Source organism: Acanthopagrus latus, chromosome 10, assembly GCF_904848185.1.
Source record: "Acanthopagrus latus isolate v.2019 chromosome 10, fAcaLat1.1, whole genome shotgun sequence".
NCBI lineage: Eukaryota > Metazoa > Chordata > Actinopteri > Spariformes > Sparidae > Acanthopagrus > Acanthopagrus latus.
This window is the reverse complement of record NC_051048.1, coordinates 9,592,931-9,605,855: the sequence shown is the minus strand read 5'-3', so window position 1 is coordinate 9,605,855 and position 12,925 is coordinate 9,592,931. Positions and strand designations below refer to the sequence as shown.

Sequence of the window (12,925 nt, the reverse complement as noted above, 5' to 3'; positions counted from 1 at the left end):
CTTTAATCAGAATAGAAAAATCTTCATTGACAGTTTTTTTTAAAATGCTGAAACAAACTGATCTTAAAGTCAACCTCTTTCACACTGTTTTACTTCCCTTATATGTGGCGGACCCTGCCACCTTTCTAGCTGCAAACACTGCTCTAGGGACCTTGTTTTCCTGTTTATTATTACCACGGCAATATTGTAAATTCTGAGTTTGAATTTCTGCTCGAAAACTACATACTGCACCTTTAACACAAAGTAAGTAGTTGTTCTATGATCTTTTATTTAGTCCATTAATGGTACCCTGTGCAGTTTTTTGACCATGGGAACCCACATGCATCCTTCAAGTCATGCATGCCTACAGGTGGTGGTAAGGAACCAAGAAATACAGCAGAGAAGAAGAAGAAGAAGAAGAAGAAGAAGAAGAAGAAGAAGAAGAAGAAGAAGAAGAAGAAGAAGAAGAAGAAGAAGAAGAAGAAGGTTAAATCTCAAGGACACAAATAAAATCTGTCCTGGTGGGATTCACTGAATGTAAACAATCAAAAACAAAACTAAAACCTCCAAGAGGCACTTTTAAATGTCTGGGGGAATTATTCCTTACAGCCACGTCCAAAGCCAAAAAAAATTCAATTCATAATAGTAGGGCTGCAACTAGCAATTACTTCTTTTATATATATATATATATATATATATATATATATATATATATATATATATATATATATATATATATATATATATATATATATATCTTCAAACTGCATGTTTTGTCCGATCCAAAACTCAAAGATATTCAGTTTGCCATCAAGATAAAACAAAAGCATGACTCATCACGGCTGAATAGCTGTCAAAACAGCTGCTGAGTAATTTTCCGTCGATTAATCCATTTATTGTCACAGCTCTAAATGATATTAAATAGAGAAAAGATAGCACAAACCCACATTTGAGGAGCTGGAACCGAAGAATTTCTGGCACTTTTCCCTAATTATCATCTCTAAAATTAATGGATCATATATTTGGAGATGCATTTTCTGTGCTTGTTTGGAGATAAATGACAAAAGGGTGAATGTGCGTACGCCTCTTTTCATTATTCCGAATCTCCAAAGGCTTTTACTTTGTTTAAATAAATAAATAAATAAATAAATAATCAGCTCTCCCACTCACACATGATCCCTCATGTTGTGGAAAAACTCATTGCCGAGCGCACCAGTCACCGTTTATCAGCGTGGCTAATCTACTTCCAACTTCCAACGCACATGTGTGGGAGACTGCGATCGGCTCTGCTGCTGACAAGGACCGCAGGGAGGGTGGGGAATGAAGTGAGATGAGCGCCCCAGCCCCTCCCGATTACGCCGAGGTTTTCAGCAGGTGATTGGGAGGATGCACGGTAATTAAAAGCTAAAATGAAGATATTAGTTATATCTATTCATGTGCATGCAAGTGGGAGGGTGGGCTGGTGGGGGGCGCACTGATTAAATTTGGCCCATCACTCACCAGAGTGGGCAGGGATGGGAGGCCACAGAGATGAAAAAAAAAAAAAAAAAAAAAAAGATAGAAGAATGTTTTTCCAACATAGGCAAGGACACTTACATGAAGTTAAAAGTATTTGGATGGGGGGGAGGGTTGTTCTCTCTTTTACTCTCTTGCCAATTTCTCCTCTCCCCCACTCTTTTCTCTCTCCACTCCCCCTAAACTGTGATGGTGGGGGTGTCGTTTTCTTACGTAAGAGAGCCGAAGCAGCTTCTGCTAAGCAGCTTTCTGACGCCCTTGGAAGGCATTTGCCCGCCGCGGGTCAATTGCAGGAGGAGGCAATATTTTTTTCTTCTTCTTCTTCTCCTTTCATTTATTGAATGTTAGACTATTAGTCTTTGGGATTATGCCCAAGATGCCCATGAAGAAAAGGGCATGATATCAGGTGGGGGGGGGCCTAAAAAACCCCTCCAACAGAAAGACTCCGAGGCAAAAAAAACAAAACAAAACAACAACAGTAAAAAATAGATACGCTGCCAACATAAATATATCTTAAGCCCTCCCTACTGCAGGCAGTTTTATCGGGAACATGTAGTAAATCTCTAAGAGTGTTTGATGAATGCAGCGCTCGAGGAAAAGCGCAGGTTTTAGCATCAAATCCGTGGCCAGATGTGAAAGTTTTTGCAGCGATAGGAAACACAAATATCACATGAGGAGAGGTTAAGCGGGGATTTAAAACTTCAGTGTCAGATCTCTAAATGCTGCTGCTTACTCATTTCGATAGTCTGCCTGCTACAATAAGAGGTCAGATATCTCTTCATGATCTAACAGAGTTGACACAGGTTGTCAATGATGAGCGCTGAGGGGAAAGTTTCACACGCGCACTTTGGGAGAAAGATCCATCATGCTCCGTAACACCAGGGTAATTACGGCACATTAAAAGTTAAGGTTAAGAGCCAGTCGGAGACGTGAGGTAATGAGATTGCAGGACGTGGCGCCGGCAGACATGCTATTTAGTAAAAAACTGCCCGGCGAGATACATTTTCCATGGCGGGAGCAGACTTGAGGCTGTCGAACGCAGGTTTGAGAAACTGGCACTCTTAACGCGAGCCGATGCTTGTTTATTTAACGGCATCCGCGCCAGATGGAGGTGCCCGAGAGCTAAATGGGAGCAGACGCAAGATGTGTTGATGATTAGTAAACAGAGTGCTTTGCAAACGCTCCAGTCAGTGTTTCCCACACATTAATTTATTTGTGGCAGTGCGCCACAGCCGCCACATATTGATTTTTCTATTTTTGGAGCTGTGCGTCCCATTTTTTCTCGCTCAGCAGACAAGAAAGCGCACCCGTCAGTGAATAGCATGATTTTATCTCTGATACTGTGGATGGCGGTGTGGTTTTTAGTCTGCCGGTAAAACCTACGAAGAAGTGGAGGGGGACTATTCAGTGCAGGTGGCTTGACCGTAACTTCCTCTGCAAAGAAGTCGGCCTGCCTCATCGTCAAGATCAAGCCCACACAAAGAGCGCCAGGCCTTGTAGCCAATTTTTGTTGTGGCCAAGCCGTGACTTTGGGCAATTCGGTCCAATAAAATTTGGAGAGTTTAGAAGACCCCGCCCAGTTACATTTTATCCCCATCCAAGTTAGCTTGGTGCCGGAAGTTAGCTGACCCAGCAAATCTCGAGTGCGCGTGCTCTACGGCACCCCAGCTGGACAGCCACCGCCACAATTAAAGTCTGACTCTGTGGGAAACGCTGTCAGTGATTGGGAATAATTCTGCACTGTCCATCGTAATAAAGTGCAGAAAGGAAATCAAGGAATTACTTAAAATTCAATTCTTTCCATTGTTTTTTTTTTTTTTTTTCCCCCTGCAGCTAATGTTACCTGTGAGACGCTCAATTGTTATTCTTTGATTGTGCGTAAGTCTTAAAAATGAATGGGAAGCCAGAGTGCATTATGAATAGAGTCAAAGTGTCAACGCGGCTCCTTCTCCGGCACATCCTCCCATCATCTCTCAGCTGCCCCCCTGGCTCAATCAATGTGGGCATTTCTGCACTCACAGAAAAGAGATTTACAAGTTAAATATCCCGCGGAATGTCCTGATTCCAACCCAGTGCAAACCCAGACAGCACTTGAGAAGTTAGCTGTGATCAGAGAAGTATCGCCTGCAGTGCATCAGTGTGGGTAACATCACTCTTTTTTTTTCAGACAGTCTCTTAGTCAGTCTGGCCGATGGGTAAAAGGAGGCTGAAATGAGCTAAGCCTGCTTAAGGGCTTGAAGCGTGGGCGAAGACGTGTAGGTGTGAAGGGAATGTGAACTTTTCTGCATTTGAGACTGACGGTTAACCCTCTGAACTCTGCAACAGAAATGGTCCGCCGGTGCCGACAGTAAAGTATTATTTACCTACAAATGATACACATCCCTAAGTAAGTATCTGTACAACCTTAGCTAAAAATCTAAAAAGCTAAGTTGGTCAATAAACTATAAAGTGATGAAAATGTGTCATACATTAACAAAAAAAATAAAAATGTGCCATGTTTTCATCTGTTATTCCGAAATAAAAACACAAAATATATTGATCCGGAAGACTGTTAATGTCGAAACATTAACAACATGTTTCATAATATGTATAATCTTTGCTGATTTGTCAGCGTTGTTCCCATGGAGGCCGTCGGCATGTTGATATGTTTTCTGCACAGACTGAACAGAGAAAAAAAAGGCAGCCTCGGAGCAGGACAGTGAATGGAGAGATGCTGGCCCGCCGCCAAGGAGCGAAAGAAACAGACAGAGAGGCACAAAAGGAGAAATATGGCGGCCAGGTAAACAGATGGAAGAGCGGCGAGCACTCGGCGCTTTGGACGGCTTCTCATTCTGCAAATTTTCCAGTCTAAAAAAAACAAAAAGCCATGACAAACTTCCGCTTTTCTGTCAGAAAATGTAGAAAGAGATGAAATGCTGCAGATGTTTTAATGGCTAGACAGAAATAAGTGCATTCACAGGAAGAAAAACTTTGGACTTACATTTCCACCCAGACACGTACAAGCACGGCTATAAAATTAATTGGCTTTTAGATGTTGAAGAGAGTGACATATTCTAAGAGCACTTTGTCCTTTTTTGGACAAAGCCAGACTGACAGCCATGGTCCCCCCGCCCCCCTTTCTTAAAAGTGTGAGCACAATAGACTACATGAATAGGCCGTTTTCTTTTTGTTTTGTTATTTTAAATCGTGAAATGTCGTCTCAGCCATCATCTCGTCTCCGATCTCGCCGCGTGCGTTGGGAGTTGTAAGAGACGTCTGAGTGACAGCCGTTGAACTGAATCTCACAGCCGTGGCCAGGAAACTTTTATTATAATTGCACTGTCTGAGTGTGTGTGTGTGTGTATGTGATGCCCAGTGAGTCTGGCAGCCGCAGCGAGGTCCGGCCTTGTTATTAACAGAGCTGCTTCCAGTAACCCCGAGATTCAGTTTATCTCCTGCGTGTGGGAGGAGTTGATTGTGTTGTAACGAGATGATTTATGGGTCTGAAGAAATGCACAGCTGGATGAGAAGCTGACAGTCCAGCACGTGCGCCACAGTAAAAAAACTGGACTGGGGAGTGAGTTTATATCCGGGCAGTAGGTGGAAGTGACTGCAGTCGCATCTCACCAGTACACCCACACAGTAGTCCATGTTAGGGATCTATAGTCTAAATACAAATTCTAGCCCAGTTTGAACAGATACCTTACCATACCATCACCAAACCTACATGACTTCCCCAGAAAGGAGAAGCCACAAAAAGTTTGTCCTGAACTGAAAGAGCGCCCGCCGACGGGAAATAAATTACACTTTTACGATTTAATGTCTCTCACTCCGGCATTAAATTATATATTTCGTGTGTCTGCGACGCGATAAATGATGGATTTGTTGTTCTGTGATCACGAACTCAGAAATTATGAAAAATAAGGGCGACGAAGGCTTAATTACTACAATTAATATTCAGAGGAAAGAGTCCCCGACGCCGTCTGATTGAACCCGAGGATAATTGGACCTGATCCAAAATGTGATCGACCTAAACAAAGCCAAAAATAAAGACAGAACGCCGACACCGAGAGCAGCATGATACACAACCAATTAACGAAGACCGCTAATGCATGTCATTTCACCCTGCAAAGCACAGTTCATACACGCGATTGTAATGCAGGATGTGTCCCACAATATCGATCTGCGCGCAACTCAGAGCTGACCGTTGCCAGTGATTTCGGATTCGTTCCGCTTTAGGAAATTTCGTTGACAATTTTGCCTGGAAATGAAAGAGCTTCTGAGAGAAGTGATGCTGCAAACTGTACGAGGAGCCCTCTAACCTGGTGCATTATTCAAAACATACTGAAATTAATCAGATAACTGAATCAAAGAGATCTGTGGATAAAATCTGCATTTGGAGAACTGAACGGGATGTTTGTTCAAATAAATAAAAGTGAAAGAATACAAGTAATGACACATTAAGACCTATTCTTTTCAGTGAAGGAGAACATGAAACAAAAGGACCTTTCATAGCCATTTGAAGGTTGATTCTTTAGTTTACACGGTGCACTTGAATGCACCATGATGCCCACACGCTTTATTGTACAAAACAATGTAGATTCCAGCGAATGACAGAAGCGACCTGACCATTAATGACACCAAAATACAGCAGACGCTCTCAGGATTGTTTTCTTCCGCCACATGAATGTTTGGGGAAAAAATGTGCTGATAACCTGAAAAATATTTCCAGAATTTGGCAGTTGGCGGGGATTAATTGGACCCAGAATGCGCAGAAATACTTTCTGTGTGCCAGAGAGTGACACGTAGTGTTATGATCATACAGAATCCATGTAAATACTTATATTCTGACATTTTAGGCTTCCAAAGTCAAAGACATTTACTTTCGTTGGTCCCCAATGTGACGTCTCCCGGCTTTCCCTCTCCTCCGTGGGAGAGGCAAGCCACAAGTTTTAGCTGTGCCGTTATATTACATTTATTAATTTGTTGACAACCTCAAACTTTTTGTGTGGTATGCTAACATATTCCTGTCATTTAATTTGTGTTTGGACTCCCAAGTTTGTTTGGATTTTGCTTTTCAGCTGTTTTATCAGGTATGTCATATGCCTTTTAATGTACTGTATGCACCGTTGCCCTTTTGCTTTTTTACTCCATGGAAGAGGAGCTTGATTGTATGACTATTATTTAAGAACATTGTTGTCATTTACCTATTTTTTTGGAATAAACAGAAATCCCCCCAAATATATCCTGGTGTGGATCTTATGAATCAATATCTGATCACACAAAACCAATAATCAGTCTTTTTTAAATTCCAGCTCTAATACAGAGCTGACAACGGGATCCTACTTACTTCAAGTACATATTATTGTTCTGAGAACAGAGGGCTAATAACCAACTCTGCTTGGTTCCACTTTATCACCACATCGCTAAGAGAGCCAGACAAATAAATCAAAGCCGAAAAAACTCCACCGGGAGCGTGAAATCCATCGATCAATGTCCCTTCAATAACACCATATGGCCGCAGAAGATACGTAGTTTTTTCCGCTGACTGCAGCCCCACATACGCCGACTGTAATCTAGTGTAGCCACACACACGCCGAGACATTGTCTGACCCTGATGGCTCCCTTCCGTTTCATCACTGCATCTTCTTGTGTGTCTGTTTTGTGTCATTTATGAAAAAAAGTTAGACCTCCAACTGAGTGATGAAGATGAGCTGGAAACACGGGGGGGGGGGGATAAAAATGGCTTGATCCCTGCTTGCCACCCACGACCCCCCCACCCCCCACTCATCACCGCTGTTCACTGACTGAATGAGGACGCGGCCCCGGGCCCCTGGGCTGGATTTCCGTGCCCTCTTCCTCCGTCTATCCCTCTCTTTCCATCTCCCGCGATCCCTCCTCATCCTCTTAAGGGAGCGTTCTGGATGGAAACTGAGTCAAGTGATGAGGGACCGGGGAGAATTGGGTTTCATCAGCTTGGCATATGTGTGTCAGTGTGTGCCAGCGGAATGCGTGCGAGAGACGGATGGCGCGCGCATGTGTGTGTGTGTGTGTGTGTGTGTGTGTGTGTGTGTGTGTGTGTGGGGAGGCGGCATCGCACATAAATTACAAATCAAAACAAAAAAGACAAAGAAGGCAACTAGAAGAAGAGTCAGGCTACAGTCAGGATACCGTGCTCTCACACGCTGGTATGATTCACAACCAAAACGTTACTTCTACACACGCTAGTGTAAGTCATCATCAAGCGGCAGTAAACTCTGGTTTAAACCAAGGTGCCAGTTCTCACGAAGCGTGGGTGAGGATGAGGAGTGGGGGGGCTCCGTTGGATGGGAGGGAGGAGGGGAGGCAGAAGAGTAAGTGAGTCATAGTATTAACTCCCGGGCCTCCTGCATAATCATTTCAGCTCACGCTTCGTCACAGCGAGCTGAATCACCAGACAGACACGTGGCCACCGATACCGGAGCCAAAAAACGTCTCTGCCAGGCTCATCTAGGCATTATCTCGCACTTCGGGAACGTTCGTCAGCTCTTTTTTTTTTTTTTTCCTCCGTCTGGTAACGGCATCTTTGACCCCTTTGACTTTCAATAACTGATGCCCGTAATAACAGCAGAATCAAATCTGTGAAGAATCTGTCTACAGGGGCTATGGACATTACCTCCGGAGCTCAACGCTGAGTGGCGGTGATTCATCTGACTTGTCTCCTTTCATAAAACATTTCAGCCTCGATTTGCCAGAAATATATATATAAAAAAACAGAATATAAAGAGCTTGATTTGACATCAACAGTCACTTTGAATTTAAGCGAGTTCCAACGTTCTAAACACCGGAGGTTTGTCTTGCAGCCATTTCACTTTTCACCTTTCGCTGTACTCCAATCACAGTGTTTGTTTACAATGACCTCTTGGTATAAATCTCATTCATCTATGCTTGATGCTTTCATATCTACAAACAGGCCACAGACAAAAGAAATGAAAGCCTTACCAAAACCAGCCTTCACCTGCCCGTCAGTGAGCTGTAGCTGTTGATGCTAGGGAAACAACACAGTACATACAAAGAATAAAACTCAGTAGAGTGCATACCTCTGCCAAGACCCAACATTTAATGACAATGTCAAATGTCGCCCTATCGCACTAATGTTTAAGAAAGTGACTATCTGTTGCTTTAACTGGACCAGCACCAAAAGTTAAATGAGGTAATTCTGGACCAAGAGCAACCCCATCCAAATGAATGTGTAATCCTGCTGATAAACCAACCAACCAACCAACCAACCAACCAACCAACCAACCAACAAACAGACATGATTAAAACATAACCTCCTTGGTAAAGGTAAAAAATAATCACTAGACAGGTCGTACCAACACTTTTGACTATATATATTAAACATTACAGTTATGGTTGAAAATGACAAGAGAAATAAACAAATTTTCCAATTTTACATATCTGTCTACATGGTGGACTGTAGCACTTACATGTGTGGCTAAGCTTTGCAAAAACACTGTTGTGATGCAGTGAAATGAAGCTCAGTGTAAGTTCCACCAGAACACCATCTTCATGCTCATTCACTCTCAACTCTCTCTCTTCACTTCTTCATCAGCGTAGGCTGATGTTATGTTGCCTCGAATAAATTAACCAATCATGTCAAACTTTAGATCTGTTTCTCCTCTCCGCTGGCGCTTCAGTGCCTAATCGCTCCCTACTCCAAGCCCATTCACCTCCATTCATCACATCCAGTGCTCAGGTTGAGCCCATCCAAGTCCAAGTCATCAAATCAAGATTCTCAGATGTTCATCTTTATCACATGGGACGGGTTTCCTTTACTACTCCTGGCTTCACCACCCCTCTTTAACTGTGATAGATATTGTTCTGTTATGAGGGACACAGTTTTCTGTGTTTTTCACGTTTTCTTATCAATAAAAAGCATCATTCAGTGAGGATGAAGTCCCCTCCAGATTGAAACGTAATAAAATGCGAGCAAAGAATTAAATCTAGCATGACAAAGCAATCCCTGCTGCGTGATACGTCAGGAGGGTTTTTGATCCCCCAAAAGAGCAGCTGCTCGTTTGCCGGAACTCAAATAAAAACCGTCGCGACAAGAACACCCATCATCACACCTCACTCCTTCACAGCTCATTCCGGGTCCTCCGATCACTATAAGAACCCGCGGCCCAGGGATGAATTTATTCAAAAAACAGATGCAATCTCTAACACATCTGCATATTTGCACTTTGATATTTTCCAGGAAGCCAAAATCCCAGTGTGTTTTTACCCTCATTTTCATTGCTTTAGGATCAACAGTGAAGGGTTTTAAGTGGAAATGCACCTGTATATGTTGTGTCAACATTGACATTGGAAGATTGCTTTCTTTTCCTGGCACAGGATGGGGAATAAATAGCAACAGAAACAAATTAAATGGCTCAAAAAAAAAACACAAGCCAAGTAGATCTAAGTTTCAGGCGTCCTAACTCTCTTGGTTAAAGTGTGGTTTTAGTTTCTTCACAGTGTAGTTTGTTTTAACACCAAACCCTGTAAACGACTGCACAGCCCATTAGCACATGGTAGAGGTATTCTCAGCGCTATTGTATCTAATCTTGTTATAGCACCTTTTAGACGCCGAGTGCTCGGAGATGTTTGTGATTCAAACATTTTGAGCATGAAATGTGAATTACCCACCGACACCCCGCTGACTGCAGCTATACCAAACAATTCAGGGGGTCACAGGTCTCCTGATTGGAAACAGCTCGCCCTCAAATCCGTCTGTGGCAGAAATCCCCCCCCCACAGCTCGAGGGCTCTCCTGGATTTGTTAAACAAACAAACCTCCGATAGCAATCTTTCCATGTACACCGATGCCGATTTGCAATGCAAATGATCCCGATCAGTGGACACCATGGGGGGGTGTGTGTGGCAATTCTCCGACAACAGCAAAGTGAAAGCCCTCGCATCATGCCGCCTTATCCACAGCGAGATTTTTGCCAGTCTTCACCGATGGAAGCCTTATCTCTGCTGGCCTTCTGTCCGCTTAAAGGGACAGGGGCCTCTGCACGCTGCTCCGAGGGCCCTCCAGGCACTGATTGCTGTGTGAGCCCCGATGTAGATTTGGAGGCACTTAGCAGTCAGCGCTGGCAAACTGCTGCTCTGGAAGTTATCGGCCCCTCGAGCAGCAGGAGGGAAAGACAGGAAGAAAGAAATCAAAGGGATAACGAAGGTAGAAAAAAAACGGGAACGCAGCCAGTTACCTGGAATTCAATCCCATAGTTCTCCCTGCAGAAGTCCCGTAGTTTGGGGTAGACGTGCTCTTTCAGTGCGTTCCTCTCCGCCTCTGTGTCTGGAGACAAAAGAAATAGGGCGTCATGAACACGTGCAAAGACTTTGAGCGAATGTACATCGTGTAGGATCAGAAACGGCGTGTACGTGGAAGGAATAGTTCAGCAATGTGAGAAGTATGTGTTGCTTTCCGAGCATTAGATGATAAGATCAACTCCAAATAGCTTTGTCTTTGTTTAAACAACTTAAAAAAGGTGAATCATGAGTCATTTTTTAATTAACTTTCCCCAAATTCCTGCTTTTCTGAACCAAATTCTGACAAAACTGACTGATTTCCTCAGTTCACACTGTTGCGAGGTAGCTTGCTTTCTCAATCTAATATATTTTTCAGAGCGTGACTAGTGATTATTTATCTGCTGATTAGTCATTTTGTCTTTCAAAGCCCCCCAAAATTCAGTTAACTCATAAATGACAGACACCAAGGGGTGGGAATTAATAAGATTTGATTGCTATAATTGATTGTGTGATTGTTCCGATTTCTTGCCAATTCCCTCATTGACTGCAGGTCATTTTTTGTGCTGCTCAGCTGGAAAGCAGTGGCACTCGCTCGTAGAGTGTCAAACACACTGCTATGCGGGATTCTAAGCCCGTGTTGTGTACAAAGACGTTTAAGCGTAGTTCTGCAAGTATTTGATCACTAGCACTGCTGTCATTTTTCTCTGTGAAATGAAGCCACGCCTTGGGGGCCGTTTCTTCCCCACTGCCATCAGACCTTTTTGTTCCAAGTTTCCAGCAGAGCTGACGCATAAGTTTGATGTCATGTATGAAGAGCATGCAGGCGTCATTCAAACGGAACTGTTAGGCTGAGAAGAACACGATTCTGATCGATCTAACAATTTGGTGCCGCCTCTTCAGGGCCTTTACAGGGTTCCTACATCATTTCTATTGTAAAATTCAAGTTATTTTCAACCTCTTCCTGTAACATCTTTGGTAAACTACACACTGTACTTTCAAACCTATATACATTCAAAATGATTATTTCACTTCATCACTTTCAATGAGATGTTACTGTATATAAACAACCACAGTTATTTTTGTTTCTGTTATGATCCCAGTTTATTTTTTTTTTGTTCACTTGTTTCCTGTTTTATTTTGAAAATGTCCATGTTTCCCTTCCTTTCCCTCACCTGTCCTTTTTCCCACCTGTTTCTGATCCCCTCGTTAGTGTGTCTGTGTGTGTAGTCTTTGTTCTCTCTCATGTCTTTGTCAGTCTGGTCTGTCTTCCCCCATGATGCCACCCAGTACTTCTCACCAGTGTCTACCCGTGGTATGTTTCTGTTTTTTGTTCCTTGTTGTTTTCACTGATTCGCACTTTGCTTCTGCCCTTTTGGTCGTTACTTCATCTTCTACCCATTATGATGTTTTTTGATTACTTGATTTCTTGGTTTGTTGAATCATTCAGCTTTAATTATCAAAGCTTTTGAGTCCTCACCTTGTTTCCCCTGTTATCTACACATTGTTTGTGTAGTTTTTATTTGAATCTGGTTTCGATATGTTGGATTTTAGTGGGTTTCTCAATGCATCTCTAGCTGTCACCACAGTCTGGTACCAAAGCAAGGTTCGGTAACGTAATGACCCTTCCTTGTGCTGGAAATTCTTTATTTTCAATTTTATGTTGATTATCCATCCAAGTTTTCTTCTTTTACTACTATAATGATAATATAGTATAATACTACTCCTTCTGTAATTGCCTAGAGTAGCTGGGCTGACACATACTGTTGAAGAATGTGGGTTTATCAAGCATCACGGAGGCAGTGATCATATTGGACAGTCGGAGTGTCACAGAGTGAGTGCCCACGGCTTGTTGTTGTGTCCCACTTTCTCCTCCCTCCTCTCCTCTCGTTTTCACTGTCTTCCAAATGGTTACTGTAATCTATCTGGACAGGCCCAGTCTCTTTCTCCCTCTCTTTTTTTCTGAAGGGTGTGGACGGATAGTTAAAAACAGAACATGCCTGACAGAAAGGCACCCACCCCCCTTGTGTGACCAAGACGCCGTCTCGCACAGGAGCGCACATGGCGGACGCCGCGAGTGGAAGAGGCCGCAGATTTAGTCTGACGTATCTTCTCTCCCCGTCTGTCTTTAGTAGGGCTTCGGGCCGCGACCGTGTCGTGCATGTATCCGCCCACAG

General features: G+C 43.2%; 2 protein-coding genes across 4 annotated transcripts in view; one reads left to right on the top strand and one right to left on the bottom strand.

The window, feature by feature from the left end:
- The window catches only part of LOC119026792 (NACHT and WD repeat domain-containing protein 2), a 51,656-nt gene that overhangs the window by 27,337 nt on the left and 11,394 nt on the right, over window positions 1-12,925 (bottom strand). For all 3 annotated transcript variants that reach the window (XM_037111322.1, XM_037111321.1, XM_037111323.1), the window contains exon 3: window positions 10,709-10,797. In XM_037111322.1, coding sequence (XP_036967217.1) covers window positions 10,709-10,797 — 89 coding nt within the window. The remainder of the gene's footprint in view (window positions 1-10,708; window positions 10,798-12,925) is intronic.
- The window catches only part of LOC119026796, a 106,287-nt gene continuing 105,352 nt past the window's right edge, over window positions 11,991-12,925 (top strand). The window contains exon 1 of the mRNA XM_037111333.1: window positions 11,991-12,063. The gene's annotated coding sequence lies outside the window, so the exon portion shown is untranslated. The remainder of the gene's footprint in view (window positions 12,064-12,925) is intronic.